The sequence below is a fragment of the Spermophilus citellus genome, assembly GCF_964194105.1.
Source record: "Spermophilus citellus genome assembly, chromosome: 5".
NCBI lineage: Eukaryota > Metazoa > Chordata > Mammalia > Rodentia > Sciuridae > Spermophilus > Spermophilus citellus.
Window position 1 is genome coordinate 57,514,215 of NC_138186.1, and position 13,750 is coordinate 57,527,964.

Genomic DNA, 13,750 nt, shown 5'->3' on the forward strand with positions numbered 1-13,750 from the left:
CCCAGAGCCCTGAGACGGGGTCCCCACCGGCAGCAAGCGCCGCTCCCCGGCCTCGCAGAAGACAGATCGCTCCCTTAATCACTCTGGAAAAGAACCCCAAGCCGATATAATATTATAATTAATTAATTCACTAAAAAGGTATTAAATTTCTCTCCCCCCTGTGGATATTATCTGAATTCATTGACCTTTAGAAAAATCACCCTCTAATTGTAACCAGGTCCAAAAGCATTTGCAGCCCGTCCCTTTTACATTAATAATATCTTCCCAGACTCGGCTCTGGCTGCTTAAATATTGTATAAATTCCACTGCCCCCTTGGAAAAGGGAGCGCAAAGAAAAAGGATGAGGCTGGAGGAGACGGAGAGGGGGATGGGGGCTGGGCCCCAGGAGCTGGGGGTTAGCCTGGGTGGTGGGGTCAGGAGGGGCATCAAAGGGGCTCTCTCCACTGCCTTAGCTGACCAGGCAGGTGACTTGGAGGGGTGGGGGGAGGGGAACAGGCTTTGAGGTGGGGCAGGGAGACCGGTTGCAGAGGGAGAAGGGGTGTTGAACTTGGGGGTAGTTGTTAGGAGGCTGTGTGTGTATGTGGAGAGGAGATCCATAGCATGTATCAGCCTCATCCAAGTTAATGGCTCCAAATAATAAAGCAACAATCTCTGATTTAAAAGAATCGTGTGTGTAGAATTCCAAGCAGGACATTCTGAGCGTCTGCTCTTTCTTTCCCAGGCTGCCCGCCAGCTGGCACGGCACACGCAGAAATCCAGAGCTGCCTAACATAGACCAGGTAGGTACTGAGGAAGAGAGCTGTGGGTGTGGACAGACAGGCAGACACAGGACCCGGAGCTGAGGACAGGGGGATCCTCCTTCCCATCTTTGGGAAGTGTGCCAGCTCCAGCATTGGGACCCCAGGGAACCCAAGGGAGCTACAGCTGCTTGTCCTTTCCTACCTAACTTGGATCCCCTCCCCAGACCCCACATCACACTTCAGTTTGTTCTCAAGGTGTGTGTGTGTGTGTGGGGGGGGTCACTTCCTCCATGAGAGGAAGGGAAAAGGGCCTACCAGGTCACCTGGCCTTCACAGTCCATTTTCCCAGTCTGCCTTTTTAAAATAAATGTTCCCTCTGTGTACCCCACACCTGGAAAGGTGTAGTCAGCTGCAAAGAGCAAGGATGGGGAGTGCATTCCCCTTATTTAATCGGGGACATTCATAACCACCAGCTAAAACTGACTGCCTGGCTCCATTCCATTGGCAGGTGAAGGCTGCACAGGCCGGTCTCAGATACACCTTCTGGTGGCTTGTTGAGATGACCTGGGCAACTCTTAAGGAAGCTAGTAGGCAGGCAGGACCCCTGGGCACAGTGGAAGCCACCCAAGCAGACAGCCTGGAATGTTCAGTTCAGATGAGACTCCTCCACCCTCACCAGTCCCTGGCAGGCAGAGGCCTGGCCTGGCTCAGAGCGCCCTCTTGTGGAAAGAACCCCACCCACACCCTGGATCCTGTCCATCACCAGACCCACCTATCCAGGATGCAGATGGTGGCCAAGGTGCAGGAGCCCAGGGACCAGAAGGCCAGCAGGTAGATGGGGAAGGGGGTTAGGGTGGTTTTAAGGGGCTCTGTGAGGAAGCAGGGGAATAGGTTTCCACTCCACTGAAAGAATCCCTAGGGGGAAGGGGAAGACCACGTAGGGCAGGGAGACATTTCTTAATCACCCGAAGGACCAGCCCCGAGACTTCCTAGATCTTAGCCCTCCAGTGCCAAGGAAGCCAAGCCTATGTCTTCAGGTGTACCCCAGCTGGAACCCAGGGCTCGCCCCGGGGGTTCAGAGCGGGGTTCCCAGGGCACAGACTAGATTCAGGCCACTGGGTGGGACCAGGAACTGGAAGGAGGTGCCAGTGCCCAGGCTGGCACAGATTCTGCAAGGTCATCCACAGCTCCATCTGACCTTGAGATTAATCCTGCAGCCTCCGCCAGCTCAGCCACCCTAGCGCCCAGGCCGCCTGGCCTCTTTTCCCCCCTTTTCCCTCGCATGTTAATTGCTCCAGCGCTGATTTGATCTCCCATTCCACACAGAGGAAATTGCCCTCTTAGCCATTTTCATCGTAGAATTTTTTTTAATTAGGTGTCTTCCCCCGCTTTGGCCTCTGCCTGCAGAGACTGTGTAAAGTGGGAAGGAGCTGGGTGAAGCTCGAGAAGACCCGCTCTTCTCTCCTCCCAAGATACCTTGGACCCCTCACTGTCCCCAGCCCATTTCTTCATCCTGGATGGGATCTCAACCTCCTGGAACCTCCGAGCAAGGCCTTAGGGAACCACTGCAGGGTGGGAGGGCTGGGGCCCAGACAGAGGAGAGGATTTGCAGAAGCCTGGTCTCCAGGAAGCGCCAGGGCAGAGTGGGAGTAGAACTGTATTCTTGACTCACACCCAGTGTGCTGTGCGCCTGTCCCCTCTCAAAATAACTCACAAGGGTCCCTTTCCCTAAACCCATAGAAGGACACAGCCCCACAGTTTCTAGAAGCCTGTCCTGCAAGAGAAACAGAGAAGAGGGGCCAGCCTTGTCTCCAGAGTGTCCTGTTAGGGGTCTCGAGCTGGGTCTCTGGCACCAGGAAGGGGGAAAAGCTGGAGAGGGCCTCACTAGGCCAGGGGCGGGCAGTCCAGGGCTGAGGTGCCCCAGGGAAGCAGCTGAGGATGGTACACTGGCTTCTCTGCAAGGCAGTTGCCACAACTGTGGCTCCTGGATCTCAGGCCACAGCTGGAGGTGTGGGACCCGTGTGGCTGCAGTGCCACCTTGTGGCCTTAAGAAGGCACAGCGCCCCCATCAGCACTAAATTGCAGTAAGTTAGCTTGCTTCTCCAGGTTCCCCTGGGGCAGGGCGGAGGCGCTGGGAGAATCCAGGCCGCTTCCTCCCCTCTGTACCCATTTCTGACTCCCTCTGTTGTCAGCCTAGGCCGCGCCAAAGAGATGGGACAAGCAGGTACAAAGCACAGTGTTTACTAAAGGCACACAGTGGGAGGTCCGGAGGGGAGCTGCTCTTCCAGCAGGGACCCCGCGCTCCACCCTGAACCCAGCCCCCTCTTCTGGCCACCTCACCGTCATACCACCCTGGGGGGAGTTGTTAGCACCAAAGGGGGGTGGGTGCCCCTCCTGTGGGGGGAGTACCAGGCTGGGGGTTGGGCTTGTTGCCATTCAAGTCCCAGAAAGGCAGGCCTGGGCACCCTGGCCAGTTCCTTCCACAGAGGAGTTTCCTGAACCCCTGCTCCAGGGTGTCCTCCATTGGAGGGGGGCACTCAGCCTCAGAAGGTAGGACCTCCCCTGCCAGGCGCTCTTCTTGCCTCTAGTCCACCCTGTCCCCTCCGTTCCCCCCTCATGATCTCACCCCCGGAGCCCATTCCCTTCCAGCCCCATCAAGAGGGCTGCCTCTGGCCGGGGCATTGAGACAGGCGGGAGCTTCTCCCGACCCCACAGGCTGCCAGGCTGGCACTAAGTCCAAACGGGGCCAACAGGGAGGAGTGAGGCAGGGCAGGTGGCTACTTCACACACAAGTGCAGCCTGAAGGGTGGGAGGGAGGAATCCCCCCAGCCCCCAGGCCTGCCCCTGTTCCCTGGCACAGGGGCAGCCGGCGTCACAGCACGTCGCCCTCCTCCATGCTGAAGCTGCTCCTGCGGCTGCTGGCCTTGGAGGCCTCAGGGGACATGGTGGAGAAGAGGGGGTCAGAGGCCAGCGGTAGCAGGGAGTCGTCCAGGAGCATGAGGTCCAAATCCTTCTTGGACAGGTTGGGGAATGGGGAGCCATGCTCTGGCCCCAGGGGGTCGGAGTAGCCTGCGGTGCCCTCGTCACTCCCACCCCCAAAGCCCAGGCTGTGGCTGAAGTCCAGGTGATGGAATGGGGACGGTGGCTGGGCAGGAGGGGGCAGCGGGGCCTGGGGGGGCAGAGCTGGCAGCGCCTCGGGGTCGGGGACCTCTGCCCCCAGCATCAGAGCCTCCCCTGGGCCCTCCTCGCTGGGGAGCTCCTGCTTCACCACCTGCTGGGCCAGCTCAGCCATGTTCACGCCTGATGGAGAGGTGGTGGGGAGGCCGTGGACTCGGGCCTGCATCTCCAGCTCCTGCAGGGTGGGGAAGCAGACAGAAGGCTGGGGCGCACACCCATGGCACCCACTGCCAGACCTCCCCCGTCCCTGCACCTCCACCTCGGGACGTCTCAGCTGGAGGAAAGCATAGTGTGGCTCTAGAGTCTAGACCAGTGTTTTTTCAAACTACAAGTTGTAACTCATTAGTGGGTTGTGAAACCACTGTGGTGAGTCTTGACCAGCTCCTTTCCATTTTTTAAATTGAAATAGACTTGTCTAAACTAGACCGGAATAGAAATTATCAGAATGCATGGCATCTATTAAGGATGAGTTTTCTTTCATGAAATGTCAATTTTTCACTCTGAGCATGTCTATGTGTGTGCTGGATTTTAACGTAGATTGTATTACCCACCATGAGAAATAGAAGCTGCTGCCAGATCATCCCTTGTACATACAGAGGACCAGTCTCAGGTCCAAAGGGGACAAGAGAACCTCAATAGAGTCAGGACAGGACTGGAACTCGGGGTCCCAGCAGCTGGGTTCTCTGTCCAGCCGTGTTCCCTAGTTCCCCTGTGGTGATTCCTAGTACTTCCACCAAATGCTACCACCCCTTTGCCTCCCAGGCACTTGGTGGGTCTGCCCTTTCCTGTCCCCTCAGGTTAGGTGCGGAGTGTACTTGAATTACCAAGCACATGTGAGCGGAATGGACATGTGGCACCTTAAGAAGGACACACAGCTCTAACAGCCCACTCTAGATGCACCTCACCACCAACCTGAGCCCCAGAATGAGGGTCTCACAGAGCAGAGCCTGCAGTTGGCATCTGCTGCTTCACCATCCTTGGGTCTGTTTGTTAGCGCAGCAGAACAACCTGACTCCCAAGGGCTTCCCTCCTCAGGCACATCATTCCTTCGTCTCCAATTTTAGGAGTGTGAACCTTGCCCAGGGTCAGGGGTCAGAGCTGCCCAAGACGTCCACTTTCAGGGCCAGACCTGGATGCGGAGCCAGAGCTGCTTGTTGGTCATCTCCAGGCGCCGAGAGTGGTTCTCCAGTTCCCTGGACTTCTGCAGGTCCTTCTGCATCCTCCGGATGTAGTCGACGGAGGCCTTGAGGATGGTGCCCTTGTTCCAGCGCACGTCCCTGCAGCCGTGGGTCGAGCAGAGTCAAGGTGCTTGTCCTGAGGGGCGGCCACATGCTTGCCCCTGAGCTGGTTTCAGACCCTGTCAGACCCAATCTGGACCATCAGCGCCATACCTGGCCACTCCTTATGTGTGGCGGAAGGCTGGTCTCAGGCTGCACAGAAGGGTCCTCCCAGGTGACTTCTGTTGCCACAGCCCACTTCGTTAATCCCACAGAACCAAGTAATCTGGAGCAGATCTTCCAAGCCTACCCTTGGCCCTCACTGTTCCCAATCTCCACCACCTTTCTCCTTTCCCCCAGTAAAATGCCCTCAAGAAAAGTATGCAACTCGACACCTCCTCCAGGAAGCCTTCCTCCTTCCCAGCCTCACTTCCCAACAGGGGAGTGTCTGTCTTGAGCTTTCCTGACTTGGGAGAGGGAGGAACCTTCTTAGACAGACAGGAGTGCCTAGGAAGGAGTCTCCCCTCACCAGCCCACTAGCAACCTGCTGGGCGTGGGGGCAGATGATACTGGTAGGCTGCCACTCAGCTCCAGACCCCTCCCTCCCTCCCTCCCTCCAGAAATCTGCTCACAGGTCGTTGGCCTTGGGGATCAGCATTCCCAGCTCCTTGATGCGGTCATTAATGTTGAACCTCCGTCTCCGTTCAACTACAGGAGCAGAGGAAGCCATTAGAAGGATGGATGGGGAACCTACCAGGGTGGGGCACCCCAGGAGCAACCTACGGCTTAGGTTTAGCCTTCTAGGAAGTAAGGGGTGACCAACACCTCTACAGGTAGAGGGGGTCAGGGCACAGAGCAGACACAATTAAGGGGTGCTATGAGGAAGAGCCAGCCTTGGTCCGCAAGCTGCGTGGGGGTGAACTTGCCCCCCCTCCCCCCGTGGCCTCAGGCTCCAGACCTAGAGAACACAATCCCATCAACTGGGATTTCATGACTACCCTTTCCAGGGGGGTCTCCCACCCCCTCCCTCCTAAAAAAGGAACTGGAAAGAAAGTAGTAAGGACCACACCCACCACGGAGTCACTACCGTGGCAGGTAGAAAACAGGAGAGGTGCGTGGGCTAGGGAGGCTGGCCAGAGCGTGTGGGTCAGGAGCGGCTTTCCAGCCAGCCCTCGAGAGAGCACTGGACAGGGCAGACAGGACTTACTCAGGTTGTGATTGTCTTTCTTCTGCCGCTCTTTGGCCAGGGCTCGGCTCTCAGCATCTGGAGGCCAGAGGAGGAGAGTGTTGCTAGGAAGGAGGGGAGAGGAGGGAGGGAGAGGGGGCGGAGGCTCGAGGAGGGAGGGCGGCAATACCTGTGAGCTCTCGCTTTTGGGTCAGGTCCGCAGGGCAGGAGCTGCTGGTGACACCCACCAGGGAGGCTGTGACCTGGGGGTCGCTGCTGTACACGTTCAGGTGGCTGCTGGAGAGGGGCAGCTGTGGGGGGAGGGCAGGAGAGAGGCTCAGGGAGAGGCCCCCTCTCTGTGGAGAGTCCTCTTCAGGGCACATAGTCCCAGGCGCAGCTGTTCTCAGGGTCACCAGGGTCATCAAAATTCGCCTGGGCCCATTCTCCAGCAACTCAAGCTGGATGTCTGGAGTCAGAGCTGAGCAGGGGCCCTTGAGTGGCTGAGCAGTGATGGAATTAGGCGGGGTCTATGGAAGCCCTAGGGAGGGGCCTAATGAATTCTGGAGTTTTTGGAGGGTTTCCTGGAGGGTGTGGTACTCAATTGAGTCCTGAGCACAGAGGTGAGGAAGGGAAGGTGCCATGGGTAGGGGGTGGCACGAGCCAATGAGCTGAGGACAGCAGTTGCCAAGAGCTCAAGGTCAAGGAATTCGGTGTGATGGGCAGGGGCAGGCCATGCAGCTGGTCCTGGATTCTGGAATGGGCACCCTGGGAAGGCTGAAGCAGGGGTCTGACAGGGCTCCCACCATAGGAGTACAGAGCAAAACCGCAGGCCCAGACTCCCTGCCGTGCACGCAGGACCTACTGAAGGGAACAGATGATTGCATCTCTCCTCAGCCTCCTCCCTCCTCAGCCCTCCTGCTGGCTGCAGGTTTAGACCCAACTGGTCCTGGCCAGCTCCTGCTAAGCCACTCAGCAATGTCACCTGGGCAGTAGGGACTGTGGACTGACTCCTCGACTCCCCACTGCAGGAATTAGGAACTCTTCCTCTGTGGTGAGGACTCTGGGCGATAAGAGGCTCAGGCCCAAGGTGCAGAGCCACCCAGTTAAGGTTTGGGATCTCAAACAAAGGGGATCGGCCCCCTGTGGTGCCACCCACGCAGCTTCAACACTTGTCACTCTTGGGCAGAAGCTGCCCTGCATTTTTTTGTCTCATGTAATCTTCCCACAGTCCTGTGAGTGGATGGCCTCACACCCATTCTGCAGCGGAGAAAATGGGCTCAGGATGATCGAGGGGCTTCCTAACATCATAGCAGAGCCGGGCCTCTGGATTCCAAGCCCAGTTACTTCCCACCGGCCTCCTCAGCCCTGTCTGGGACATCCAAAATATGGCCACACTTCCAGATGCTGTCAGAGGGACAGGTTCTCTGGTTGGGGGGACAAGGCCAGCCTGAGTGAGGGACATGGGCCTTGGCTCTCTGGGGCCTGGGTTTGGTAGAGGAGTAGAGCCACAGATTCCAAAAGGAACTCATCAACTCCTACCTTCCTGTGGACACACCACTGCCCACCCAGAAGGTCCTCTCTGCCTCCCTTCTTCCTCCCCAGGAAGCCTCCGGAAACCGCCCAGCCCCCTTGCTCCCCTCTGAAGCCCCATCATGCACCCGGGCTGAGGCACATCTTTCTTGATTCATAACTCTGCTTGCCCCTAGGCCTGGTCACATTATTTGAGGAAGTGACCCCCCCATCTCTACCCAGATGCCAGCTCTGCCTTGATGAGCCCTCTGCAGACTCAGGGTCTCCATGAGTCCTGTGAGCCACCCTCCCCCGTTCATATAGCCCACCCACCCAGCCCAGGAATACCGTGTTGGGCATCTGCATTTCAGGATTGATGTAGCCCAGCACATTGTCCAGACGCATAATGTTGTCAATGACATCATCAAACTGGAAAAAAGAAAAAGAAAAGTCAATCTGAAGTGGGTCCACCTGGAGAAGGGCAGAGGGGACAGTGCTGACCAAGAAGGATCTTGGAGGCACCTCATCCACTCATCTACAAGAGGAGGAAATGGGCCCAGAGAAAGGATGAGCTGTCCAGGAAGGACTCTTTACTAGCCCCCTGCCAGCCCAGGGGATGGTGGTTTTTTTTTTTTTTTTTTTTTTTATACTGGGAATCCCATACCAAAAACCCAGCTGTACCACTGAGTACATCCCTAGATATCATTATTTTTATTTTGAGTCAAGGTCTCTCTCTCTCTCTCTCTCTAAATCAGCCTTATACTGGCAATGCCCCTGCCTCCCCTGAGTTGCTGGGATTTCAGGCACCATGCCCCGTGAGGTTCTTGATCTACCTCTACCTAGGACTTCGCGGGGGTGCTGGGCTTTCCCGGCTGCGTCTTAGGTTTTTCCATAGCTGAGTTTTCACAAGTAAGGATGGTGCTTGCCCTCAGACTGGAGTGCCCGAGAGCAGAGGTGTGTCTCCCTCAGATGGGGGCTCTCTGAGGAGACAGCGTGCCTCTGCCATTAGACCAGGATTCCCCAGAGCACAGCCTCCGGCAGCACCAGCTCTACCAGCACAGTGGCCACTGGCCACCTGTCACTCACCTCCTTCTCAGGGTTGGAGCTGATGTGCAGCATGGCCATGGGGCTGTTGGGTGCACTGTTGCTGGCTGAGGTGGACAGCACATGTCCAGCCCGTACTCCGGGGGAGGCGGCTGGTGGGGGCTTCGGGGAGCCCTGGGCGGGGCTGATGTGGGCAGCGAACTTGTTCCCGTAGGTCTCTGACAGGTACTCCCGCACCTTCTGGTGCTGGGACTGCTGCAGGTGGTAGGAGGTGGGATTCTCCAGGTAGGACTGTACCTGGGAGAAGAAGAGGTGCCGGTTCCCATGGGGGTCGGGACCAGGGGCAGGGGGTAAGCGTGGCCAGAGCAGGCCTTACCTTTAGCACCTCCCCGGGCACAGGCGGCGGCGACTGGAAGTGGACGGGGGTGTTGATGGCTGGAGTGGGAGGCCCCCCCAGCTGTTGCTGCTGCTGCTGCTGCTGCATGTAATGCATGACGGCCTCCTGCTGCATGCGCTCCCGCTGCTCCTCCTGCTGCGCCTGCTCCCGCATGAGCTGCATGCGCAGCCCGATGCGCGATGCCATGGTGGCTGCTGGCCCGGGCTCCCTGCAGATGAGGGGAGACAGGTCTATGATGCACTTGTCTTCCTCATGGCCCTGGGGCTCAGGGAGGGGCCAGTGCCAGGGCAAGTGAGACTGTTCCCATTGTACAGGAGGAGAAACTGAGTCCAGAGAGGGGAAGGAATTTGTCCAAGGCCACTGAGCAAGCTGGCCACCGAGCTGAGACATGAAGCCAAGTTTCCTGGTTGCTAGTTTGGAACTGAAGTTGCTCTCTTCTTCATCTGTTGCAGCTGATTGGCCCCCAACTTGGAGTCAACCTTGACTCCTCTTCCTCCGGTCTGTGTCCTGATCCTGTAAGATCTGGCCTCAGTCACTTCCTCCTCTGTCAACACCTCTGCTACTCTCCCCTGGGCCAGCCTGCGCCACGCCTTCCCTGAGTGGCTTCCTGATGTTGACTCCCTCTTTCTATCCTTCCCTACCGCGTTCTGCTCACAACTCAGTAATTACACGGATCTGGTTAAAACCGAAGGCAGTTCCTTTCTGGTCCTCTGCTCCGCAATCTCCATGGCTCCTACTTTGTTCTGAGAAAAAGGCAAAGTCCTTACCCTGGCCTGAAAGGCTATCTATGATCTGCTGCCCCTGCATATTCCCCTTGGACGTCACCTCCCGCTGTTCTCCGCCTTGTTCCATCTGCTCTGGCCACACCTCCAGCTTCTGCAATCCTCAAACACCCCAGGCATGTTCCCACCTCAGGGTCTTTGCACTTGCTGCCCCCTCTGCCTGAAATGCTCTTTCCACAGATACCATAATGCTTCACTCCTTCACCTCCTCCAAGGCTCAAACGTCACCTAACAGTGATGTTCCTTGACCATCCTATTAAAACTGCAAACTCCCTACCCCAGCCACCCCCCACGCTCCCCAAGGCCCTTCCCTCTTATTTTTTCTCCATATCAGTTATCGCCATCTTAAATACTATGCATTTTTGCTTACTTATTTCATTCATTGTCTGTCCCTTACTTACTAGGAATGTGAGCCGCCCCTAGGGCAGGCATTTGTCTGTTTTGTTTACTGCAGTACCTTCAGCCTCTAGCCTGGAGCCTGGGACTCAGATGCTAAGTCAATGAATATGATATTTGAACCAGGCACTGGGGACACAAATGTGGTCCCTGAGCTCACAGAGAATATAAAACCCCCTGAGGAAAGGGCCACTTTAGGGCACCAGGTGCTGAAAGTCCCGGAGAATGCTTCCCTGCCCTTACGTACATCAGCCCTGATCTACTGTGGGGCAGATGTGACTGAGGCCCCCAAGCCTAGTCTGGAAGGCAGGAGGATGGGACAGAATGAATCCTGCAGCTGGGCGCACTCGGTCCCTAGCTCACCTGGTGACCCTAGGCGAGTGCCTTCCTCTCACTGAGCCCTCCGCTCCTTGTGCACAAAATGAAAAAGTTGGATGTAGAACACAGTGATCTCCTTTTTTTAAAAAAACAGGGATTGAACTCAGGGGGGTGCTTAACCACTGAGCCACATCCCAGGCTTTTTTAAAAAAATATTTTGTTTTAGTTGTAGTTGGACACAATACTTTTATTTTATTTTGATGTGGTGCTGAGGAATGAACCCAGCACCCCTCACGTTCTAGGTGAGCGTCTATTGCTGAGCCACAACCCCAGCCCCCACACGCTTTTTTGTATTTTATCTAGAGCCAGATTTCACCAAGTTGCTGAGACTGGCTTTGAACTCAAGATCCTCCTGCCTCAGCCTCCCAAGCCGCTGAGATTACAGGTGTGCGCCACCATGCCAGGTGGACCCAGTGATTTCTTTCATTTTTTAAAAATGAATTTGTGTGTGTGTGTGTGTGTGTGTGTGTGTGTGTGTGTTACTGGGATGCATCCCCAGCCCTTTATATTTCGAGACAGGGTCTCACTCACATTGGCCTGAAACTTGTGAATCCTCCTACCTTAGTCTCCCAAGTACCTGGGATGACAGGTGTGAACCACCATGCCAGCTGGACCCAGTGATTTCTAAAGTGCCTCTCAGCTGCCATGGGCTGAGGCTCTCTGGGAGGTGCAAGGCCCTTGAGGGTACCCCAGACCCCAGGAGAGTACTGGGAGAGGCTGGAGGGTCTTTATCCTGGGGATTTTGCCAGAGGCAGAATGACCTTGAGGTTGAGCAAGGGCTTTCAAATAGGGCAGATGTGGGCTGGAGCCTCAGTTTCCTCATTTGTAAACAGTTTCTAGTTGGGAAGATTGGGGAGAGTATTAAATAAAAATAATGTGTCAGTGCACGACACCTGCCAGGCTGAATGGGTGAGATACAGATCAGCACGAGACTGGCAGGGTGAGCTGGGCTCTGCAGACCAAAGGCCAGAGCTGTGTCCCAAGCTCCTAGGAATGAGCCCGACCTCGGGGAGAGGCAAAGGAAAGCAGCAACATAGACACGGTACCAAGTCAGCATCAGCAGAAAGTTCTGGCAAATACCCAACGAAAATCACTGGATCATGGAAACGATAGTAATTGGGGTTCATATGAGCATTTATTATAGGTCAAGTCAGGTTCTGAACATTTGCTCCTCAAAGGTCCTATGAGATAGAGAAGGAGAGACATAGGCACAGCCAGGGACTGGTCTTGCAGTCGGGGCAGTGCTGGGACATAGTCCCAGGCACTTTGGCTATAGGTCCATCCTGGGGAGGGAGGGTCTCCCTATAGGGTGGGGAGGGAGCTTGTCCCTAGTTACACAGCTGGTTGACCAGGGTCAGGCATGGAGCTCAAGCCACCTGACCGCCATCCAGAGCTCCCTCTACCACCCTCGAGGTCTGCACTATTCACCCTGGAGGTCTGAGAATGAAGTGTCCAGCCCCTCACCCTCCTTCCTTCTCTTCCCCTTAGGCCATTAATCTATGAAAGGGCCACCTCAGCCCAGGGGTCCTCCCAGAGGAGGGAGCAGAGCCCCCTTACCCCTCCCCATCCTGAGGCAGCCATACAGCTGCAGTCTCCACCAGGGCTCGCCCCCCCTTCCCTGTGCTCCTACAGAGGGGTGTCCCTGTCCTCGCACCCCCACTGCGCACTATGCACACTAGCCCTACAGACCTTCAGGCTCTGAACCCAGCCCAGCGGGCTCCCCGCAGCTGCACCCTGCACACCCACACGCCTTGGGCTGCCCCTCCCCAGTACAATCTGACTTCAGTTGGCCCTGGGGGTGGAGGCACCGGGCCTGGCCGTGCCAGCCAGCTCTGGGGGTGCTGGGGGAGAACGAGATCCTTGTTTCCCTGACAAAGAGCCGGGTGCCTGGCCCTGCCCAGCTGGAGCAGACTTGCAGTGAGAACTCTGCTGGGCCCTGCTCAGTCTCTCCCTGGCTGGGTTGACCTCAATTCCCCGTCTGTAAAATGGACACATGAATCCCTGACCCCTTTCCTCCCCGACCTGCCAGGGATCTGTGTGACCCTCCTGGGGGAGGATGTGAGAGAAGGAAGAACAGTGAGCAGTCCTCATGCCAGAGGTTATGAGCAGCCCTGGACGACGCTGTCCCCTGCTCCACTTGTCCCTTGGACAATGCTGTCACGCCCCTGGGAGCAGAGTTCCAGCTTCTTCCCTCTCCTGGTTCCCAGCTTGGGTCGCTGTGGGTGTGGTCTGCTTGGGAAGGCACGGGTTGCAGGCAGGGAACTTGCGGGGCTTCTACGGCAGATGGGTGGTCCAGGGGATACCCCGGGCATGTTAAGCCTGTTTGCTCACTCTCCAAGCTTGGGGGCCATTCACCGCCTTCCCCAGCACCCAGCAGAGCCAGAAAGAGCTAGAGGAGGGACCAGGAAAGTCACTGTGCTCCTGAGCCCCTCCCTCCAGCGGGACCTCCAGGCCTGGCGAGGGTCCACATGCACATATTCAGGACACCAGGGCCTGGTGGATCTAGCACACCCAGATCAGCCCCCACCCCAGGTGCACTTCCTCCTGAGGGGAGAGGTTTGTCACCCCAGAGAATTCCTGCCCTGCCCTGTGGTGTGGCTACCCTTAAGACCCACCAGTTGCTTCCCACTGCTGCTCGCCCAGGACCTCTCAGCAACTCTGCCTCAGCCCAGTTCTGAGTTCCACCTTAGCCACAAGTGGCCCACAGACTGCCTGCACTGACCGGGTGACACTGGAAAATGGCTGAACCTCTATGGGCCTTACCGTCCTCATCTCTATACAGGAAGCCAATGGTAGCACCTGCCTCAAGGGGCCGCTGTGAGGATTCAAGGAGGCATGGGGTGGGGAACTGGCCCGCAGGCTCTCAGGCGTTCTTGGAGGGGGCGGGGTTCTGGTCTTCTGGGGTGGGGGTGCCAGAGCTGGTTTCCCCATCAGCCATTTAAACC

The 13,750-nt window shown here is 56.8% G+C and overlaps 1 protein-coding gene across 1 annotated transcript in view; it reads right to left on the minus strand.

Moving 5' to 3' along the window:
• Nucleotides 1–2,965: 2,965 nt before the first annotated feature.
• The window catches only part of TFEB (transcription factor EB), a 45,495-nt gene continuing 34,710 nt past the window's right edge, over nt 2,966–13,750 (minus strand). The window contains exons 2-9 of the mRNA XM_081296282.1: nt 9,229–9,457; nt 8,895–9,149; nt 8,157–8,237; nt 6,490–6,610; nt 6,342–6,398; nt 5,767–5,842; nt 5,047–5,194; nt 2,966–4,092 (exon numbers count right to left, since the gene is read on the minus strand). Of these exons, the coding sequence (XP_081152408.1) occupies nt 3,613–4,092; nt 5,047–5,194; nt 5,767–5,842; nt 6,342–6,398; nt 6,490–6,610; nt 8,157–8,237; nt 8,895–9,149; nt 9,229–9,435 (1,425 nt within the window). The 5' untranslated portion in view covers nt 9,436–9,457 and the 3' untranslated portion in view covers nt 2,966–3,612. The remainder of the gene's footprint in view (nt 4,093–5,046; nt 5,195–5,766; nt 5,843–6,341; nt 6,399–6,489; nt 6,611–8,156; nt 8,238–8,894; nt 9,150–9,228; nt 9,458–13,750) is intronic.